This window comes from Helianthus annuus, chromosome 14, assembly GCF_002127325.2.
Source record: "Helianthus annuus cultivar XRQ/B chromosome 14, HanXRQr2.0-SUNRISE, whole genome shotgun sequence".
Lineage (NCBI taxonomy): Eukaryota > Viridiplantae > Streptophyta > Magnoliopsida > Asterales > Asteraceae > Helianthus > Helianthus annuus.
Window position 1 is genome coordinate 143,930,190 of NC_035446.2, and position 22,376 is coordinate 143,952,565.

General features: G+C 37.1%; 2 protein-coding genes across 2 annotated transcripts; one reads left to right on the top strand and one right to left on the bottom strand.

Moving 5' to 3' along the window:
* Window positions 1–352: 352 nt before the first annotated feature.
* Window positions 353–6,926, bottom strand: LOC110904104 (protein TPLATE). Its single transcript, XM_022149922.2, has 7 exons — window positions 5,634–6,926; window positions 4,220–4,816; window positions 3,572–3,933; window positions 3,160–3,463; window positions 2,940–3,062; window positions 2,376–2,828; window positions 353–1,151 (listed from the first exon to the last, which is right to left on the bottom strand). The coding sequence occupies exons 1-7, from the start codon at window positions 6,759–6,761 to the stop codon at window positions 636–638; spliced, it is 3,483 nt and encodes a 1,160-aa protein (XP_022005614.1). The 5' UTR covers window positions 6,762–6,926; the 3' UTR covers window positions 353–635.
* Window positions 6,927–11,076: 4,150 nt separating this feature from the next.
* LOC110904105 (cytochrome c1-2, heme protein, mitochondrial) lies at window positions 11,077–17,594 on the top strand. The gene is made up of 8 exons (XM_022149923.2): window positions 11,077–11,229; window positions 13,314–13,386; window positions 13,545–13,765; window positions 14,573–14,852; window positions 14,951–15,022; window positions 15,846–15,962; window positions 16,939–17,004; window positions 17,286–17,594. Exons 2-8 carry the CDS (start codon window positions 13,327–13,329, stop codon window positions 17,400–17,402), a joined length of 933 nt encoding a protein of 310 aa, XP_022005615.1. The 5' UTR covers window positions 11,077–11,229; window positions 13,314–13,326; the 3' UTR covers window positions 17,403–17,594.
* The last annotated feature ends 4,782 nt before the right edge of the window (window positions 17,595–22,376 follow it).

The window sequence follows — 22,376 nt, forward strand, 5'->3', positions numbered from 1 at the left end:
ATTTCATAGGGAATCATGTTGCTTATTGTTGCATCTGTTCACCGAACATCACACCTCTTCGGTTAAATTGGTTGAACAAAAGGAACCGACATGTCCATATACAAAGCAACATATCTTTTCATTCATTTCATAAGAACTTATGTTGTTTTGTATACATATATATAATATATGTTGTATATTAGCTGTTACTTATCATTCTTTATCTATTAAAATAATGCTAACATTTTATTCAAACAATTATTATAAAAAATATATCAACTGAAATTTTATTAAAACCATCCACATTCAAATTAGTGTGATTGGCTGAATTAATATAATCATTTATAACACAAACCGATCGGTTACAAAAATCTTAAAAACAAATTCAAAGGTTTATAAACGAACATACCAATGCTCATTGCAAATTCGATTATTTTACAACAAAAACAGTAGCAAGAGTGCTCTTTCTGAAGTAGTTCTCAAGTAGGAATAGTCCGTGAAGAAGCACAAAATAATATGATTACAAAGACCAACTTCAAATTCGATCTAATACACACAAAAAAAATAAATCGATTGCTATATGCTTAAAAAAACTACCAACTGTAAAACAAACAAACCAACCCCACGCCCACAAAATTTCCATCCATAAAAAAGGCCTATTGAACCTTGGTGTTTCTATCTTTACACAAAGCATGCCATTCTTGCAACACCGCAGTTTGAAGAGCACGATGTTCCACCTCCTCAGGTGTCAATTCAAATAACGTTGTGGGACCCTTCTTTTTCTTCTTCTCATTATCCTTCTTATCATCATCATCGTCTTCGTCGTCGTCGTCATCATTTATATCTTCTTCAATTTTTGGGGACTTAGGTGGCGGCTGAGCCGCCTTTAGAATGGCTATACGTTCCATGGATATCCGTAGGCGCTCGGCGGCAGCCACCTTCACTTCGTCTTCCGGCATGTACTCAACACCTCCATCGGTTAGGTCATCGCACCATGACTGTAGGTCTGAACCGACTTCTTTTATTATGGCTGCATCTGATGCTCGAACCACGAATTTGCATATCATAGCGGTGGTTTCATCCCCCAGGTCCACATTCCTGCTTACTTCACTTGCACCGAATATCATCATCCCTAAGAAACCTCCATGCCATGTTTTTGCAGCAAAGCATAGCTGTTCAAACCAATATACTATTTTATAAGTTCAAAATTGGATAATTTAATGGAAACATAAACACAAAGTTGATTTAGTCAATGTGATAGTGCCAGAATAGTAACAGAATGATGTTGGTAGTATTCTAAAAAAATTACATTTAATAAGGTAAATATGTAATATCCCGAGACAATGATTATATATTTCAGAAATGGTTTCTTGCTTACGTAGCGATTTTTCTGATGAGGTATCCCGAGATGATTATATTTTTCCACTAGATTGTTGCCAAGGCCGCGTGTTGCAGTGGCAACACCTTAGTGGTTTATAGTTGGCGGCACGTTATGTGCTTTAAGCATATGAAAATGTGTGTTTCGACGTATCCGATCTAAAGCATTGTGATTACAAAAGAAACGAAATTGAACCCGGGTTCGTTTAGTGAGGGTTCCACCTAACCACTCACCCTTACCTTTGCATCAAAACGCACAAGAACTCGCATTTATGCCGTCGAATGAATAAGTATTATATTTGAGTCGACTCGTTTCCAAACAAAGTTTACGTCCAACCGAAAACGTACAAAAAAATAAGCATGAAAACGTATTATATTTGACCAGATTCGGTTCTAGAAAAAAATATATATCTCGAAACATGAATCTATATCGTTTAAGTTGAGACATGAATTTACATCGACACGTATATTAAAACGTTGAAGTGTAGACCAACAGAAAATGTACATACAAAATAAGCAGAAAAATGCATTATATTTGACCCCACTTGTATCTGAAAGTATTTACGTCCAAACATGAATTTATACTGATACATACATAAAATAACGTGAGAAAATAGTTTATTTCTTTTAAGCGAATGAATATAAGGGGGGTTAAATTTGAAAAGTTATAACTCGATGGGGTGAATACGACTTTTTTGTAAAGTTTTAAAAATTGTAGGGGTACAAAATGTCAATTTTAAAAGTCTATGGACTGTCATTTTTGTAATTTAAGTGGCCTTTTTTGTCTTTTGTTGGTGGTATAAGCCACCGACATTTCATTTTAAGACAGATATAAACAACCCTGAACTTTCTTTTAGTGAAACGACAGTTTAGGCAGTAAATTAGACTGGAATGACTAGCCCAAAGGTTTGAATATGGTTCTGGCCCAGTTAGAGACCTAACCGGTTCTAAACTGGTATTGAATTGACACTGAAACAATACTAAATGGAATGGTTAAACAAAAAATAAGACAAACTTGCCTGGAAGCCAGCAACGGTCCGGATAATGTGAGAACAAACCCTGTGAAAAGGCTTGGTAGAAAGAGATCTGAGCCCACTCAGAAAAGGAGAAGATCCGTATTGCTGAGCAGCTGTAGCTTTAAACCCACTGCCTTCATATGTATAAGTACCTGTGAATTCCACCATAGCAGGTAGACTGGGCCACAGGCGAAAATACTCCACGGGTGAGATTTTATGGGGCAAAAGAAGCTCTGTTAGTGGAATCTTGTACGGCTGGCATCGCATGATGACTGGATCTCCTAATTCTGGCTTTGCACTTCTTTTTTGTCTGATGATTTGTTGATCTTCTTCTGCGTAGTCGCCTACGTTTCCCGCAATATCGTTGCCGGCAAATGGGTAGTACAAGACTTGTACCCAAAGAGCACATCTTTCAAAGTGAGACACGCCTAAAGTCACACTGCATAATACTGGTTCCTGCATAACACATTTTCCGTACTTAGAGAAGAACACAATCTACCTAAGAATTATACCAATAAGCAAATAAATTATACGAATTCATATATAATTAACAAAGCTAAGTGATACCTGAGAATTTAGATCACGCAATTGTCGAACTGCTTGAGGAGATCCGTCCATGAAATATGAGGCACCAGACAACCCAACACGAATATCCACCCGATTGAGTTCGATGTCAGTCAAATTTAAAACCTGCAACAAATTGACAAAGCGCAAGTTCGAATAATTCAATGCATTATGAAGTTATATGCGTCTATAAACTTCTAGATGTATCCAGAGTAGTTAGAACCTTCAGATGAAGTGTGATTCTTCCATCATTAGGATCTGACAAGTGATATGCTTCAACATAGCACGGATCACTACTACCAGTTAATGTATGTGCATTTGGAGGTATCTTTAGTGAAGTGGTGTCAGCTCTTTTGGTCAACAACAAAGTCAATTCACTAGGGTCGGGTCTCCATAGTTCTAGAATAGCCTTATGAACTAATCCTTCCAACTTTCGATCTTGGGCTGCAGAAGCTTCATAAAACTGAACCGTCAGTTTGTGATGACTGAATGGGTAGTCTCCTCTTGCTTCACTAACACCAGCCCACCTGTATCAAAATCATTCACATAATAAATCCCATCAATATCTTGTAACAAGTGCTCATGGGCAAATACGTAAATTATATATGTTTGTAAAGTTAGAGCTAGATGCTCACTTGTCATCAGAATGATTAGAAACGTATTTGATTCTCTGCAATATCATACGAGCCTGATGTTTGTTAACAGAATCGGTCAATGGGTCAGCTCTGAACTCTTCTAGCTCTTTGATGAGCAACTGGCCTGCCCTAGCATTACGTGATCCTAATCTTTGAGCACATAAAAGAACTGCTTGAATATCTTGCAGCTTATTTGTTTCAGTGGCAGATGCGTCAGCATTGAATAAGATTTTGTGTATCTTTGATATGATGATGTTCAGTGCATCATCTGGGTCATCTGCTAAAAGAGGATCCAAACCTTCTAAGTCAATGTGTTCTGAAATTGCCCAAATAAGCCGGGCAGCAATTCTAGGAGAGTTCACCTGCCAAATTGACATAAATATTCCGCATGAAATGGATATAAGATGAAATAAAAACTGAAGCAAGTTAGCATTTAGAATTAATTTCATATATATCCTTCTATCAGTTCAAAGTTTCCATGTAAATCCTTCAAGATTTCATGATATGATATTTAAATATGGTAAATTATTTCAGTCAACATAGTATTAAATGTAATGATTTCATTTTATTTACTATCAAATGGGTATTTTTAGTTTCAAATGGATATGCATGAAATTATAAATTTTGAATGTTCAAACTTGCACAAACCTCAAGCAGATCATTTACAAGTTTTCGTTGCAAATTTTGTAAGCGAGTTTCATTCAAAATCTGATCTTGAGAAGCCCCATCTTTGACTCTTTTAACCCCACCCCTGGTATCAAAAATATGGCAAAGCCTAACCAACAACTTTAGGTAACAATCAACAGCATAAGTTCGGCCTTCACAATCCCATTTTACACAAGGTCGACACACTTCCACCACTTCTAAAGCCGGTTCGGTCCAATTTAATGCACCATAACCAGTTCCATAAGCCAATGCTCCGATCACTCTACTCTCCATACCTGAATTCTTTTGTTCAGGCAATGGCAGCGACAGCTGAAAACAGCTTTCAACCAAAGTGGCTACCAACTCTTCTCTAAATAAACTTTTGCTTGTGACAGTGTTGAGGTCATCTCTGATTCTGGCATCCTCAAAAAGTGATGCAATGTCTGTTCCAGGAAGAGGTTTTTGACCTCTTCTAACACTTTCTTTTGCAAAAAGATCAACACAAAGAGCGGTACGACAAATGCATGCTAAAGCATGCATGCGATCTGATTCTGCTCTTAGGTTTCTCACCATGAGAAGCAGCCTTTTAAATAATGAAACCTGAATCCATAAATAAATAAATAAACAAATACATTGTATTAACATTAATTTGTGTTCTTATTGCGCAGACAGTATTAAGAAGAGTCACCAAAAGCTCCAACTGGTTGATATGAAAAATCATAATTGACTGCTCGTAAACTTCCACTGCAAAATTATGATAGTACTAACCTTGATTTTTCACCAAGGATTAACTAAAAGCACAACGCATTAGGAAAAGATCCCTGCGTAACCTGATTACCTATCCTACAGGATTGTGGTATGTGGTGAATTAAGTTGCCACTAAGTCGCTCTAATACTAGATCGATAATAAGAATGTGTACAGTATGTTGTGTGGTAATAAACTTATCGTCTGTTTTTAAGAAAATTAAATTAGGTAAGTGTACTGATAACATAGGACTAGGTAGTCCCATTTTTGGGGGGTAAAGGGGACGGAACCCCGGTAAAATTTTATATTGTATCTCCATGTAAACAGGATAAAATCTTGTTATATTATAACATGTATCTCAATATTATACAGGGATTTATTATCAAATCCAGTCAATCAGTTGACCTTAGAGCCTAGTTAATTTCAGTTGTGATGAAGTATGTTGATAAACCATTTCTTATCCAGTCTCGTATGTATCATGTCTCAAACAAGCAATTGAGTAACTGGTTGTCTAACATTAAGGCTTTCATCTCGTCATTAGAACTAGTATACCTGGATCTTAAATTATCAATACGTGACCTATGATTTTGTTTATATAGTGCTGCATATGATGACTGAAACTAATAAACTATTGCATGTGTAATATAAAGTGAAGGAAGTGGTTGCACAAACCTGCATACTGAGATCGAGGAGATGTAGGTTGGTCACAACAGCTCTAACTATACTCTCTCTAGCAGAAGAAAACTCCTGCCTGTCCCAAAGTGTAAGAATTGCAATAATTGATGCTGAAGCCCACTCAGGCTTGCCACCAGGAACATCAGCCAAATACAGCATGTTAATCCCCACCTCGAATATCAACGCTGGGTCTAACGAAGATGCCAAAAAGGGTGCCAAATGAGTGACCACATCCGACACTCCAACAAACCTCTCCGCCTTACTCGAATCCAAACTACCAGTATTCGTTTTCTTTGAAGATCTCGATAGCTTCTGAAAAGCCTCAATCGAGCCAGACGCAACAGATTTCACAGCATAAACAAGCGGATACACAGTAGCCCTAAAACTCTCCACCGGAAGAATCAACGACCTCGCCATCAACGCATTCCGCCTCTTCCAAACAAACTCCACCATCGACGACACCCAATTCGACCTAATCGCAACAGAATTCTCACTGTCCACAAGCTTATCCCCAGCCAACCGACTCATCCTCTTAGATTCAAACTCCTGAAACAACCTCCCAACCGATTCAAACGCCACCTTCGAAACATTATCCGCTTTGTCCAACATATTCTCCCCAATCCTATTCCACCAATTCGACACCTTATCCAACAAATTAATATTATTCTCACACAGAGTCACCAAATCATCACGAGCCAGTACACAACCTAGGGTTTCCGTAACCGAAAACCGCAAATTATCACTATTAGAATCAAAACAGCTAGATATTTCCTTATTACTATCAGTAATAAGCTTGCCTAACCTATAGGACGGTATAGCAGCAAGTATAGATACAGCGGCAGCAGTGACGTCAGGATCCGGAAACTCCAGATCGTTGTGAATGCCGGTGCAAACGATCTCCCATAGATCTGTGGTGAGACGAGTGGATCGGATGAGGTCAAATGCGAGCTTTTTGGAAACGGCGGAGGCAGGGGAGGCGACGATCTCTTCGACGGCGGACTTAGCGATGACGGAGATGTCACGGCCGGCGGCGGATTGTTGGAGTGCTTGCAGTAGGGCTCCGGATTGGCGGAGAGCGTCGTTGGAGCGGAGATCCGCTTGGATCTGTGCGAAGAGGATGTCCATTAACGTGTGTTGCAAGTTAGGGTTACGAGCATGGAGGAGTGGAATATGCCGGTGACGGAGAGAAAGTGGAAGTTGTGATTCCGGTTATAGCTGTTGGTGGTGTCTCAACTGCTGAAATATTTGATGCTGAAACGCCGTCGTTGGATTTGTATGGTTAGATGGCCTACCCCGTGGTTAATAATTTATATGTAACTTTTTTCACATAGTCTTTTTTATATCGTGTTAGGGAACTCGGGGTACTTCCGTTAGGGCTGGCATATCGTGTATACCCGTACACGATAAGACACGACACGACACGACACGACACGATACACGAAATCCCATACACGAACACGACACGATAACTTATCGTGTCCTTTTTTTCAAACACGAACACGATATACACGAAAAATACCTGTTAATACCTGTTAACACGACTGTTCGATTGTTATACACGAAAATTACCTATTAATACCTGTTAACACGAACAAAAACACGAACACGACATGCTATCTGAGAGTTAAAGGGGGAGTTTAGGGTTTTTTTTAATTGAATGAGGAATGAAAATAGAAAAGAATTAAAGAACCCATACGCACATTGCTGATGAGTTTTATTTAATTTAATTTCTTATCGTGTACTAACGGGTCTTAACAGGTAAACAGGTATTTAACCTGTTTATACACGAAAATTAACAGGTAATCTCGTGTCTACCTGTTTGGTACACGATACCTGTTAAGGCCATACACGATACATGTTAACTTCGTGTAGGTTCGTGTCGTGTATTCGTGTAAAATTGTCGGCCCTAACTTCCGTGAATCCGTCATCCATATTAGCCCTGTAAACGAATCAAACGTTCATAAACTGTTCATGAACTTGTTCGGCGGAAACGAACGAACATGAACACACCTTATGTTCGTTCATTTATGTTCGTGAACGTTCGTTTATGTTCGTTTATTTACGTTCGTTTATGTTTTAGTAAATACATAAATAGTTATATTTATATAAATACTAAGTTTTCTAAGTACTTATATAAATATAACTAACTAGTATTTGAGTTTTCTAGTAATAAAAATGAAATTTTAAAATTTTTCTTAGATTGTAACTGATCACTTACTTAATATTTATATAAAAAAATACTTAATTTTAGTATTTATTAACCCTGATTTAGATTGTTTTTAGATGAACTGTAATATATTAGACTTGTTTGTTTGTGTTCACAAATGTTAAATTATGTTTGTTTATATTTGTTCAGTTACATTCATTTGTGTTCGTTTGTGTTTGTTTAATCATTTTAATTTATTTTTGTTTATGTTTATTCAAATATGTTCAGTTATAATCGGGTATGTTCGTGTTCATTCGTTTAAATCCTAAACGAACAGTTGATCACATGAACATGAACATGCCTATGTTCGTGTTCGTTCAGTTCGTTACACCTATCCGTGATAAGGCATTGGGTTCCTCAGGTTAAAGTGATATTGTCGCAAGTGGGTTGATGATGGCTAGATGGAGATGGGAGTGCCCCGTTTCTTCTTAGGGGGTGTCACCATGCATTTGCATGTCCACTTACTCTAAAACAATGTGGAATAAAACGCAACTTACTTTAAAACTGGGTATTCAATCAACCCTACTAGAGCATGATTAATATTTAATATAGAAATATGATGTTTCGCGTACTATGTAAGTAGAGGGATCTATAGTTAAACACTAGTACAAAACACTTAAAAAGATGGTGCATTTTTTGTTAAAGAAAGTGCTAAAAATGGGTATTCAACCAATAACCCACGGAGGCAAAAAATTGTAAAAAAAAGTACCTTTGAATTGTTTTGATAACTAGAGTTGAGGATGAGAGATTTGATTTTGAGAGATAAAGGAAACATACACTACTGTTGACAGACACCAATATAGATTGTTAGAAGGAGTTGTTGAAGGAAGCATGAAGTGTTTAGGGAAGTTGGAGGTGAAGTAGATTTGTGGCAAATCAACGATGGAGTCTTTTACCAATTTCACATATATTTTAGGAGTATTAAAAAATGTTTGGTTCTACCGACTTTACATTTTGTATTTGTTATGGGTGAATATTTCGCTTAATATTCTGGGCCAAAGTTGATCATCGGGGATAGTCAATAGGCTTAATATCCTGAACTTATTTTTAATATATAACTAACCCATTTTTTTGCACGTGTTATTTAACTTATGGAGGGAATGAATAAATAAGACCAATTCAAGCATTGGACTCGCACATATGGTTGAATAAGTGGCCGTTGGTCATCGTTGAAGAGGTCACCAACGTTCACAAGATAATATTCGAAGCATCCCAAGGATTTCAGGATATTTAGTTAGGATTTTTCCATTATATACAGAGGCTATTTATCGATTAGAATGTTACACACTCTTTTTGCACACTTATTAACACTCTCTCTTGCAGCTCACTTACAATCACAACAGCATTCACAAGAATACGTTTCGTTACTCAAGAACATACAAACTCCAAGGCTGGACCATGTGGTTTCGCGCCCCTGCCACCTGACCCATTTTTGTGCCCCATGGCGCCCTTACACCACCATGCCTTCGCAAATGGGGGTGCTATCCCTGGCCTCCGCCAAAGCCATAGTGGGCGTGAAAAGGAAGAAGGCGATGGGGCCTGTTGCTTGAACCAATCAGATTTGAGTTTTTTATCCCTTTTTTCAAAATAAGTTAAAAGAGGCTTTATAGGGGGCATTAATCCACACGTTGCAGGTTGACGATAAAGCCTCACGCTTATGTGTCGCCTACGTGGCGTTATAAAGCCCCAGGGGCATGAGACCATACAACCCAACCTAATATCATGTCAAATCAAAATTAACCGACTTCATTTCATAAAGTCAGTGATGCGAGTATTTATAGACAACTGAACAAGATTAACGCAATTGTTTTATCCAAACATAAACACAATGGTTCACAAACTAAAATAATGTATCAGGAACCCTAGAATTTTACGAAGTCTACACTGGGGTGAACCTAAGGTATTAGCCGCTTATGGCTTGAAGAACTTGGAAACTGAATGAGAAGCTTGAAGAAAAACGCATCTGATCTTGTATTTCGGTATAGAGAAGTGTTGGCAGTGCTATAAGATGACAGATTATGATTAAGATGATTCCCAATGATGATATGAAACTCCCACAATTTGAAAATCTCCGTTAATTACTCAAAATCAGAGTTAGTTGTGCGTTTGACCGAAATCCGGTGAACGCCGTCGCCAATGACGTTTAAGCATGTCCGCAACAGGATAACTCTGCCGACGAAACACTTTACTGCCTACGGCAGCAGCGACAGAGCAATAACCCGTTCGCGACGGTTTTAAAGCCCGTCGTCGACGCCAGTTCCCTCACAATCTTCGTTTCTCTTCGTTTCTTCTTTTCGGGCCCTCCTAGCTCCATTCCAAAGCCTTGTTTAACTTTCGAAATGCACCTTAAACCTATCAAGACCTGTAAAACGCGAATTTAAACACGATAAACTAGGGACATTTAACCACGTATCACGTAATATGTGCAAGCCATAACAAATGTTCAATGTGACCCTACTTCTATAATCACATACCATATGTAACAAACATAATGTCACGTGGTTATGTATCGATACATTATTATAGATTTTTGATTTTATAATGTTTTTTTAATAAAGTTATCCTTATTCGTGATTAGACATGTAATATAAGTCGTTACATTATTATAGATGCATCTTTACATTGAGCATTTGTTACTGCTTTGCATACATGGTACGTGATTATTACATCGAGTATTTGTTACTGCTTTTGTACACATGGTATGTGATTCTAGATTTAGGTATATATTTGAGTACCAGATACGTGATTTAGGTATTCATTGATCATTTTTGTACGTGATTATAGATACAGTGTTACATTGAGAATTTGTTACTGCTTGCACATGTGGTACGTGATTTAGGCATTCACTGATTATATATCACATAACGTTACACAATCACGTGATTTAGATACACAATCATGTTATTTACAAAAAACTGTCAGCATGTTATTGAGAATTGTTGATCTCGGAAATGGATGGTTGTGATTTTCGCCTACACTTGGTACGCAAAAGTTGTCTTTTACGGGAGACGACCTGTAACTATAATTTATTGTAATTATATTTGGTAAGTTAAAAGCTATGGTAGATTAGTTTTTTTATAATTATATTATGCTGTGTACTCTCATAAATAGTTGGTTAATGATAAACTATTAGTGGGTATATTAGCTTTTGTAGAAGGAAAAACGAAAACATATCAAGAAAAAACCATCGAAAGGCCCAATATGTGATTTTGGACTCAACCATGTCCATAGCCCAACAGGAGCCCAGCCAATTCCGTGATGGTAGAACGAGCCACGAGGCACGCGAGATCGAAGATCTGAAATTTCTTTGCTTCTCAATTCATTGTTGCATCCATCTGCACCGGCTAAACGCTGCTGTTTCATTTTAATCTCCGCCGACGACTACCTGTAAGTGTCTGACCTTATGTTCCATCTTTTACGTTCAATTGATGCCCTAGGGTTTCATCGTATGTGCGAGTTGTAGGATATCGTTGTTTAATCGACCTTGTTTTGATTGATTTGTTCCGATTACGTTTATATGTTTCATGAAGCATGTGAAATCTGAAATTAGGTATGTGTTTATGATTCTAGCTTTGTTGTTGAACACGTTTGTAATCCATTTCGTAGCTTCTAGAGCTGTGTTATTGTTATAGGTTAAAAAATTAGTGATTTATGAGATTAGTAATGAATAACCTAGGACTATTTAAATTTGAATTTGAACCGAAACAGATATGGATCATTGGATTGTTAAATAAGTTTATTTGTAGCACTTGTAGCAAAGGTATAGAACTTCTTCACAAAAGTGTTAGTTTTTCATTCAGTTTTGAAGCTTAAAAACTGATTCGAGATCTGGAGTGAAATACATGTATACGACACCTTAGTTGAAGCCGCTGTCGTTGACCTACATGAGAGTTATGCGCTCACGAGGAATATTCTACCTCGTGGCACATGCGCGTTGGGTATGGAGATGTAGAGAACCCCTAAGTGTGCTTGCTATTCAGGATGTGTGAACTTCCATGAACTTTGGAAGTTTCCATCTGGGGAATGAAGAACAAATTCATGAGCTTCTTGTGAACAAAACATTCCTCATTGTTCATTCACATGAAAGATTATAGGCTCATAAGGAATTTTCGTTCTCAAATACCATAGATGTGTTTTGGGCGAATTGGTAGTGGATGAGAGGAGAACTCCACACTTAATCGTTTTTTGGTGGTAGCAACTGCTATGTTTAAAAAGCACGGGGGATAGCGTCCCAAGAGCTGAGGCTAGAGGGAAGCCGCACACATTACATACTCGAAGTACACTTCTTTTCTAAAAAGTTTTAAATTGTGTATAACCTACATTTATATGTGAAACAAGTTAACACACATCTAACAACAATAACAACTAGAAAACTAATGCGTGTATTGTGCGTATCAATTTTGGACCAAAATCAATGCAATGAAAAGTACCCAAGAGGACATGACATAAAAGAATGAGAAGCATATAAGTTTAGTGTCCACTTGAATAAAACTATATTTTAAGGGTGGAAATTGTAATTTCGTGAAAAGGAAAATTAAAAAAGATAATAAATAAGTCATCAAGTGATTAACCTGATATCTTAATTACAAGGTTTAAAAAAACGAAAACGAGTTTCGAGGCGTAAGCCTCGAGGCGAGCCGAGGCGTAAGCCCGAAGCGGAATTAAAAAATAAATATAAATATTATATATCTTATTAAAATAGTAATACTAACTAAATTCATCATCAAAATAATAAAAAACACACTAAAAAAGACATAAATTGCTTGAAATTGATACAAAAACGCAAAAACATAAAAAACAAATATCTAAAACCCCTGAGGCGCAGCCTTTTTAGCGCCTCAGCCCCTCTGAGGCGCACAAACAGTATAAACCCCCTGAGGCGCGCCTCAGAATCGTTTTTTGGCTGTTTCGCACTTTCGCCTCGAGGCGCACACCTCAACCGTTTTTTAAAACCATGCTTAATTATCAGTTTATCACACTTTCTTCTCCATCTCTATAATACCCCTCCCGCCTCATCTCTATCCGTCACACCTTTCCAGTTTTTAGTTTTGTAAGCTTTGATTGGATACATAAGCGACCGGCCGGTGCATTTGCGATCAGTAGAAGCGCGTGATCTGTACCTAACTACCTATCTTGCCTGCAATCAATTGAAGTGCAGCTTGAGGTCTTCTTGCGACTAGGCGTGTTCAGGCAATCAGGCGTCTTTTTGTTACAATACAAAGCAATTCAGAATGGGTGACCTCTTGGGAAATATTCACTCGGGTAACCAAAAACAAATTCATGAGCTCTTTGTGTGCAAAGACTACCACATTGGTTGGTATTAGGGGCATTACTCTTGCTGTTGTTTACTTTTGGACTCTGTATTTACTTGACATTTCGCCTATATGTTGTCGTTACTGTATGATTGGTAATATTAGTTACTGTAGGGATTCGTTATAGATTAACATAAATTCTAATGAATGGGTTTACAGGAAATTGTCTAAAATGGTTGGTGGTAGGGGAATTTACCACTTGTTGAGGGGGAGGCTTCATTCTCGTATCGCTGTAAGCATTATCCTTTACTTTAGTGGCTTTTGCCTACATCATCTGTTTCAACTGTAGCACCTACATGTGTGGGTGTGTAACGGGGTCAATAAAAGTTGTATTTTTGTTTCTTTTACTGATTGTAACTACTGATTGCTGACATGTTCTTAAAACTCCAGGCACCGCCAGCTGTATCGTCTCTGATTTCAAAGACGGACCAGGATGGAGCGGGATCTGCTGGCGCGAAGTCACTGAGGGCAATGGCTCTGCTTGGAGCAGGTCTATCGGGGATTTTAAGTTTTACAACTATTGCAGCTGCTGATGAAGCCGAGCATGGTTTGGAATCTCCAAATTACCCGTGGCCTCACCAAGGCATTCTTAGTTCATATGACCATGCTTCGTTAGTTCCTTTTCTACCTTTTCATGCAGTCATATGTTTTTTCTTTAGTTTTTTTTTTTTTTAATTATAGTTCAGACCATTTGGTCAGCTTGAAACGGTAAAACCTATTTGAAGTTAACTTGATCAAAAATTAAGAAGCCCTAAGTTCATTCCTTCAACATGTATTGAAGGAATGACGAGAAAGCCTTTAACATATTGAAGATAAAACTAATGCTTAAACATGCTGACACTCAATCATAGATATATTATTATGTTTGAAAAAAAGACTTCAGGGCATTTCCGTCATTTGAGATGTATTTGGTTTAACTTAGTATAAATTGAACAGGATACATAGTTGGGTACGTGGGTGACCTTAGTGAAAAAATGGAATACATAGGATGCTTTCATATACATTATTCTTTTCTATATAATCGTAATTTACCAAACAAAAAAAAAATATACGGTAATCTGATTATGTTAACTTCATATAGCAGAAGCACATCTAAACACTATTAATCTGTTATCTACAACCCATTTTATCAATGACAAATTCATCACTTAGTTTTTTTAAATCATCAGATTTTTCCGGACATAAAGACGTTTGACAATCTATATTTTTAACTTGAAATAGCATAAGCACATCCAAACACTATGTTCGACAACCCATTTATAACTTTTATTGCAACTGATATCTGATTCAGTGATTCTCATCTTGCAATGTCACACAATCATTACAATCACCGCTGCACTCTACATGTACTTTTTATACCACATAAAACCTTATTTCAGCAGGTGACTTTTTGTAATTTGGCATTTGACCATGTGCAGAATTCGACGTGGACACCAGGTGTACACACAAGTATGTGCATCATGCCACTCAATGGGGTTGATTTCATATCGTGATTTGGTGGGTGTGGCATATACAGAAGAGGAAACAAAGGCAATGGCTGCTGAAATCGAAGTGGTTGATGGCCCTAATGATGAGGGTGAGATGTTTACACGCCCTGGAAAATTAAGTGATCGGTTTCCTCAACCTTATGCAAACGAGCAAGCTGCTAGGTTTGCCAATGGTGGGGCCTACCCTCCAGATTTAAGTCTTATTACCAAAGTAAGTAACCTTTTCTGCCTATTTCAGTTTTCTAAGGATTGTTATTTTACGTTTTTTTGTGTGTTGCTGGATTCTTACATTTTTTGTTGTTACTTCAGGCTCGTCATAATGGACAGAACTATGTGTTTGCACTTTTGACTGGTTATCGTGATCCTCCTGCTGGTGTTACAGTGAGTTGTCATACCTTTTTTCACTTATTTTTTATTTTATTTTATTTTATTTTTTCACTTTGAATGGTGATAATTTTACCATCTAGACATGTAATGAAAATAAAGTTTACAATGTATCACAATTTTATTGATGTAAGCTTAGTAACATAGATCTTCTAAAAGTTTCTTAAACTGTACATAGATTTTTTTTTTTTGAAAAATATATTGTATATGTCTATACTATATATGTTAATATGTATATATTGTGTATACTAAATCTATATATGTATATGTTGTATGTTGTATATACTATATACTATATACATATACAGCATATAGATTTAGTAATTTACTTCTACAGTGTTTTTTGTTTCTATTTATTTTTCAAAAAAAAGAAAAAAGAAAAAATCTATGTATAGTTTTGAAACTTTTAGAAGATTTATGTTTACTAAGCTAACATCAACAAAATTGTGATACATTGTAAATTTTATGTTCAATAAAAAAACTCATTCCATTTTCACGCCAAGAGATTCTCGTTGAGTAGCAAAAGTTTAAAGTTTATTTGCAACTTCCTTATTACATGTTATGATGCTTTTACCTCGCAAATAAATCAATTTAATTTAATATAGAATATGCATCTTTATGTTGTTTAAACATAAGTTTGCGAATCGAAATGGTGTATTTAATCAAGTTGTATTTCTTCCAAGTGGGTTACTAATAATCCTCTGTTTTATATCATTTGTCTTTAGATAGCATCATAGTAATGTTTTGCAACCTTTATTAGATTTTGCAAACATATGTTATATAACAATAGATAATGAATCAATCAATGAATTTAATACAGATTAGGGAAGGCCTGCACTATAATCCATACTTTCCTGGGGGAGCTATAGCAATGCCCAAAATGCTTAATGATGGTGCTGTTGAATACGAAGACGGTACTCCAGCAACCGAGGCCCAGGTTGGTAACGGGCTGCGTTTATTTTTTTGGGGCAATTTTATATATACCCCTACAAACTTGCAAAATATCATATATACCCTTGCAAAATTATAAGCATCATATATATACCTATATAAAGTAGTTGAAATATCATATATACCCAATTCGTTAAAAACAATTTAATAAATGTCAATTTTACTCTAATGCCTCTAAAACTTTGAAATCTCGTATATGACCTTTAATTTCAAATATTATATTTACTCATTTCTAGCTTAAATATTATATATGAAGAATACTATTGTTTATGGGAAAAATATATAAATAAAGGGTAAGGATCCTGTAAAAAGTGCTCAAAGTGTGAGAAGTGTATTATAATTACACTATATATAATACTATATAACACCATATAAACACCGTATAACAATATGTAACACCATATAATACCATATAACACCATGTAACACTATATAACATTATATAACAAATATAACACTATACATCTATCATAGACATGCTATCAGACAAACTATAGTGTTATATTTGTTATATAATGTTATATAGTGTTACATGGTGTTATATGGTATTATATGGTGTTACATATTGTTATACGGTGTTTATATGGTGTTATATAGTATTATACATAGTGTTATAATACACTTCTCACACTTTGAGCACTTTTTACAGGATCCTCTACCTATAAATATAAATGGGTAAAATAAATTTAAGCTTAAAATGTGTTATATAAAAATATGAAGTTAAAAGATGAGCATATGTGCAAACTTTAAGTTAAAAAATAAGGGTAAAATGATGATTTATTAGATTGTTTCTAATAAATTGGGTATATTTGAAATTTTAATTATTTTTTAAGGGCACATATGATATTTTTAGTTTTGGTTGGGTATATATGTAAATTTTCAAATTTGTAAGGGTATATATGAAATTAATCCATTTTTTTGGTTCTTATACTCGGATTTCTTTCTGTTTTGTATTTTTGTAGATGGGAAAGGATGTTGTCTCATTTTTGAGTTGGGCTGCAGAACCAGAAATGGAAGAAAGGAAACTGGTATAATTTCTTCGAAACCTATGCAATTTTAGACTTAAGAATCGGAAGTGGGTAACAAGTCAAAATGGGACGGGCCATGTTGGGTTAACCCACAAACACTTGTTTCATCTATTTTCTAAAAGTTCACGTTGATTATCAATGCATTTATCACCACTAAAAATGCATAATTTACACCAAAACACGTGGATGGTTTATGACTAGTTCATAGGTTAAGCACAACTTGAATTGACCCGTTTTCAAATAAGTTGCTGCTTGTAATTATTTGATTTTGGGGGATGCAGATGGGATTCAAGTGGATATTTGTATTGTCACTGGCCTTGCTTCAAGCTGCTTACTACAGGCGTTTGAGATGGTCTGTTTTGAAGTCACGTAAGCTTGTTCTTGATGTGGTCAACTAGAGGCGTTCGCTGTTTCTTCAAGAAACAAATTTGAAATTGAAAAATAATTGTTTCTGTAAAAGAATTTGATATGAATTCTTTGTACTAAAATTGGTACGTGTGCTGTTTTTGGTTCCTACGGCACTGGTTTTCCATTTTGGAATTTTGAAGCAAATAATAAGGGGATTATATTGCATTGTATGCCTTTTCTTACATGACTTTATTTATTTTATATCTATACGTCATATTACAAGACTAGTTAGTAATCAAATGGGTTGTTTGAGATCTGCTTATTTTTAACTTGTTCATCCGTTCTGCTTTTTACTAGCCACCCCCCCCCCCCCGAGCGTTTTTGGTGTCTCTTTGAGCCCATGTGGTGTCGTCGAACGTTGGGGCATGGCGTTTGGAGAGTATTTGTGGCATCAAATCTCGAACGGTTATATTCCACAAATTTAAACTTTAGGTTTGAAATTTCAAACTGTTACATTGTATGCTTTCTGAATCCACACTTTTATAATGGAGAGTCGTGGATTCTTGGTACCATTCACAAACCTCTTGGATTCTCAATTCTCAATTCCACATCTCTTGTTGTATCAACCGCTAAGACATTCACAATGACACTACGCAACGGTAGTGTGGACTGTGGATAATCTTCCACGATACGGTTAAAGAGTGCTAGTAGAAAGATGTAAAGGAAAGCACAGTTAAAGAGTGCTAGTAGAAAGATGTAAAGGAAAGCAGTTGCGTCGTCAGCTGTCTAAAGACAAACATTGAATGTAGTTGACGATGTACTACTAACAATGGCATTACATATTTTCAATGACGCCATTAGGCTATGTGGTGTGGGGGCCATGAATTGGAACATTATTTCCACACAGGACCATTAATTAAATGGTACATCATCCCCCTCCTTGATTGATGATGGTTCTCATGGATTAAACCATGATTACCACGACCCTCCTATTTAATAATTTTAAGACAAAAATAAATTAGAAAAATAAAGAGGGTAGTGGTTTGGGTCATGACCACACCCTTAGGGTGGTGATTTTGAATGGTGGATTAAAGATGGAGGACATGTCGCCTACGTGGAGGGTCATGGTGGCCATGAGAGTGATGACCACACCCTATAGCCTTAAGACTGTATTACATGGGGGCATAAGTGTAAAGCCCTGCCACGTAGATCTTGGGCCCTTTGCCTTCCACTTCACAAAAGGGATAGGGTGGTGGAAGGGTAAGGGCAAAACAAGTTGGTCTCATGTTGAAGAAGAGAGGCAACCCCCGTAAGACCGTGGGGTATGGGGCGGGGGTTTTGGCATGGGTTTGGGGAAAACGCCCAAGCCACCATCCCGGGTGGGTCTGGGTTGGGGCGTGGCCCTTGGGGCTTGGGTTTCAAGCCGGGCGTGGGGCGGTCTTAACATCCTAGCTGGCTTGGTTCCATTGGCTGACCCCGCCATGTCATAGCGGGACATATGAAAAGTTTGAATTTTAAATTCAAACCGTTTGGCTTGGCCAAGCGGTCACCCCAACCCCAACATCCCCTATAAATAGCCCCAAACCCCACCGTGTGGTCCATCCCAAACCCCACCGTGTGGTCCATCCCAAACATCCCACGAACCCGCTACCCCAGCCGGTCACCCCAACACCAACACCAACATTCCACGAACCCGCTATGGCATCCTGGACAAACGAAGAAGAACTTGCTCTCGTCACAAGCGTCGTTGACGCTTTCAAGGGGCGGCCATCGGGCCAAACAAAATATTGGCCGGAAGCTTTCGCGGCCTACCGACATAACGTCGGTAACGACCGCCACAACCTCAACGCATGCCAACATAAATGGCGCGAGCTACGGCCCAAGCTCGAGCGTTTCAAGGCTTACTACGAAGCCGTTCCGGGTGGCGAGTTAAGCCACGAGGACCGGGTGGCGGTGGCGAACATAGAGTTTCGAGGCAAGGAGCGAAAGGCGTTCGACAAGATCGACCTTTCTGAAATTTATTTAACGCTCTAGGTTTTTTGTGTAATTTTTAGCATTATGTAATTTTTAAAATTTTAATGAAGTTGTAGGTTTTTTTTATAAATGTTGTGTGATTTTTATAAATTTTTTTGTAATTTTTTTTAACATTTTGCCACGCGGTGCACCCAACCCAAGCCCAACCAACGCCCCGCCATACCCCGCGGACACGTAACCAGGCAGTGGGGAGCTTTCATTCCACGTGTCACCAAATGCCCCAACCCAAGCCCAACCCAAACACCACCATACCCCACGGTCTAAAGATATTAACACATCATATATAGTTTTTTCTTTAATATGTAAAGTAGTTGAGAATTTTAAAAGATTTTTGAAATAATATTTCGAATATTAGACTGGAAGGTATGGTGGAGGCAAGTCCTCCAAGGATTGGGGGATGAACCCCTTTATATATATGTATGTATGTATAGGTGTGTGTGAAGGGTGAGGCCCGGCTTGGGCGGCTGTGGGCGGACGAAGAGGATGCCACATCACCAGCGACGGAGCAAGGGGGTGGCAAGGCTGGGGCGGGAGCAAGGGGACGGCCCTGGGGATGAGCCCCATACCTTCCAGTCTTAAAGGTGAAGAAAACGCAAGTTATCTACTGTTACGTTTTACGTTTTGTTGTTAAAAAAAAATTCTAACATAATCGTGTGATTGTGATTAAAAAACAAGAAATTTAACATAATCACGAACTCGTTAATTTGCTCTCCAAAGTATATTTAGCTTTCGGGAAATGATAGTCATGCAAAACAATAATTTTTTAACATTGTATTATTATACTATTATGTGGGAATCAAACCATCTTTAACTCAAAAGTTGTACTACAAATTATAATCTATCTGAACAAACATATATAATATCTAGGGACAACTAACACATAGGCCATTCAACAGGTATAATGTTCTTATACAAACGACAAAGTTTGAAACCAAGGACAATAATTCTCATCTGTGTTTTATCCCCACCAAGTCTTCTTTAAACTTTTAAACTGTCACATAATAAAAATGATGATACATTCATACTCACCAACCTATATATGTATAAGAGAAATATGTAATGATTTGTATTTTCCCATAACTGACTAGTTCCCATCTAGGCTGTAAAAAGCGAGCTAGGCGCTCTGGCGCAGCGAGGCACACCTAAAGCGTCTGGTGGAGGGCTAGGTGCAGATCTGCATCTTTTTTCAAAAAACGCACTCATGCGCTCACCTAGAGCTAGGTGCAGGCGCATCAATCCACCCTAAAACAAAAAAAAAAAACCCTGAAATGGAACAATATAGAGGATAGATGGAGAGGAACCTTGTTTAACAACTTCTTGAAGGGGAGAGGAGAATCTGATTTACACTCTAGATCATGGTCGGCACTGGTGTCAACTGCTCTTTTTTGACAGAAAACCTAATTTAATAAAACAGACGGGCTGCATTTTGTTGATTGTAGACTGAGCTGGGGCAGTCTTTAGTTTAAATTGTAAGATTAAATATATTATGGTGTAATATTTAATCTAGTAGCCATTATAACCATTTACATTATATAAATCAAAATATATAACAACCTATTAAATAATTAGTTGGTAATTGTTGATGGATAATATTACCCTTATTAACTAATTAGGTTTCCTCTTGGGTGCATATATAAGGAGACTAATGTAGAGGTTAAAAGGTTACACAACCTTATTACTCAAAACATCGATCTCGACCTCTCTCTAAACCGAACACCGTATTCGGTTCTCTTATCACCATCATTAGATTGCACCATAAGGAGGAACTAGATCACCTTGACTAGCATGTCGACTTCGATGGCAACATCACTTACTGGATTCTCTGCTAGCCTGTCTGGAATCACGGGTATGTTTTCATGTTTTCCATTATGTATCTAACAGAACTGATCAACATGTGGTATCAGAGCATATGTTGATTAATCAGTTCTGTTTTCGTATCCATTATTCTGGGATTGAAATCTGGAAAACATAAACTTTTGAAAGCCTAATAAAATTCACAGCATGGTTTTGAGTTCTTTAAAATCACCGAAAACACTGTTTCGATAAACTGAATTGGTTAATCATGTGACTCTAAATCAAATGGGTTAATTTAATGTCCAAAATCTGTTTATAAAGCCTTAAAATTCAGGTTTCGGGTTCCAAAAATTATGGGTTTTATTTAGGGTTCATCATGTGTTCTTAGAAAAATTCGAAATTCCCTTATGTTTTGGAATATAATTTGGATTGCTGAATGTTTTTCCTGTTTTGGTCTATGTTGTCTTCTAAGGATTTTCGAAATCTGTTAAAAGGATAAACAGATTATGATTTTCGAAATATTTTGATAAAATTAGATTAATGTTAAAACAGGAAACTATATCACAATCCCTAAGATTTCAAATTTTCAATCATTATCTTCATTAACAACAGTTGATGAGTAGGTTTCGAGACTTGGAGAATAAGTTTCGAGATCAGGTGGTGCCGACTAAGGTTCCGACTGAGATTCCTACTCGAAATCTCACTAAAATTCAAGGAGATCAGAGATTGCGACTGAGATTTCGACTCGCAATCAGATGGTTGCGACTCTAAACCTCATAATGAAGTCGGAATCTCATTAAGACATTGACCTTCATCACTCGAAACCTCGACATTTCGACTGGCATTAGTGACTCGCAATCAGGTTGTTGCGACTCGAAACCTTAATGACTCGAAACCTCATAATAATTCATAATGGGTCGAAATCTTACTCGAAACCTTACTCGAGATCTCACTCGAAATCTCAAGTTGAGTTGAGATCTCATAACTGAGTCGAGATCTCACTCGAAATCTAAGGTTAACTCGAAATCTCACTCGACAGGTGGTCAGGTTTGCTATTAATTGATTGGTTTTTGTAAATACTTAGTTGATTAATCAGAATCAGATAATGTTTTACAAAACCAAAATAGCTTAACTTGAATGAGCAAAGCTGATTTGATACATCTATATATCGTTCAAGTATTACGAAAGCTATGTTG

What these genes read in the sequence shown, in the direction of transcription:
- LOC110904104 (XM_022149922.2), bottom strand. Translation starts at nt 6,761, where the DNA reads ATGGACATCCTCTTCGCACAGATCCAAGCGGATCTCCGCTCCAACGAC. An exon ending in TCTAATCATTCTGATGACAA is followed by an intron (nt 3,464 to 3,571) that starts GTGAGCATCTAG and finishes ATTTTGATACAG; the next exon opens with GTGGGCTGGTGTTAGTGAAG. An exon ending in TGCGTGATCTAAATTCTCAG is followed by an intron (nt 2,829 to 2,939) that starts GTATCACTTAGC and finishes TGTGTTATGCAG; the next exon opens with GAACCAGTATTATGCAGTGT.
- LOC110904105 (XM_022149923.2), top strand. Translation starts at nt 13,327, where the DNA reads ATGGTTGGTGGTAGGGGAATTTACCACTTGTTGAGGGGGAGGCTTCAT. An exon ending in GGCTTCATTCTCGTATCGCT is followed by an intron (nt 13,387 to 13,544) that starts GTAAGCATTATC and finishes TTAAAACTCCAG; the next exon opens with GCACCGCCAGCTGTATCGTC. An exon ending in CTCCAGCAACCGAGGCCCAG is followed by an intron (nt 15,963 to 16,938) that starts GTTGGTAACGGG and finishes GTATTTTTGTAG; the next exon opens with ATGGGAAAGGATGTTGTCTC.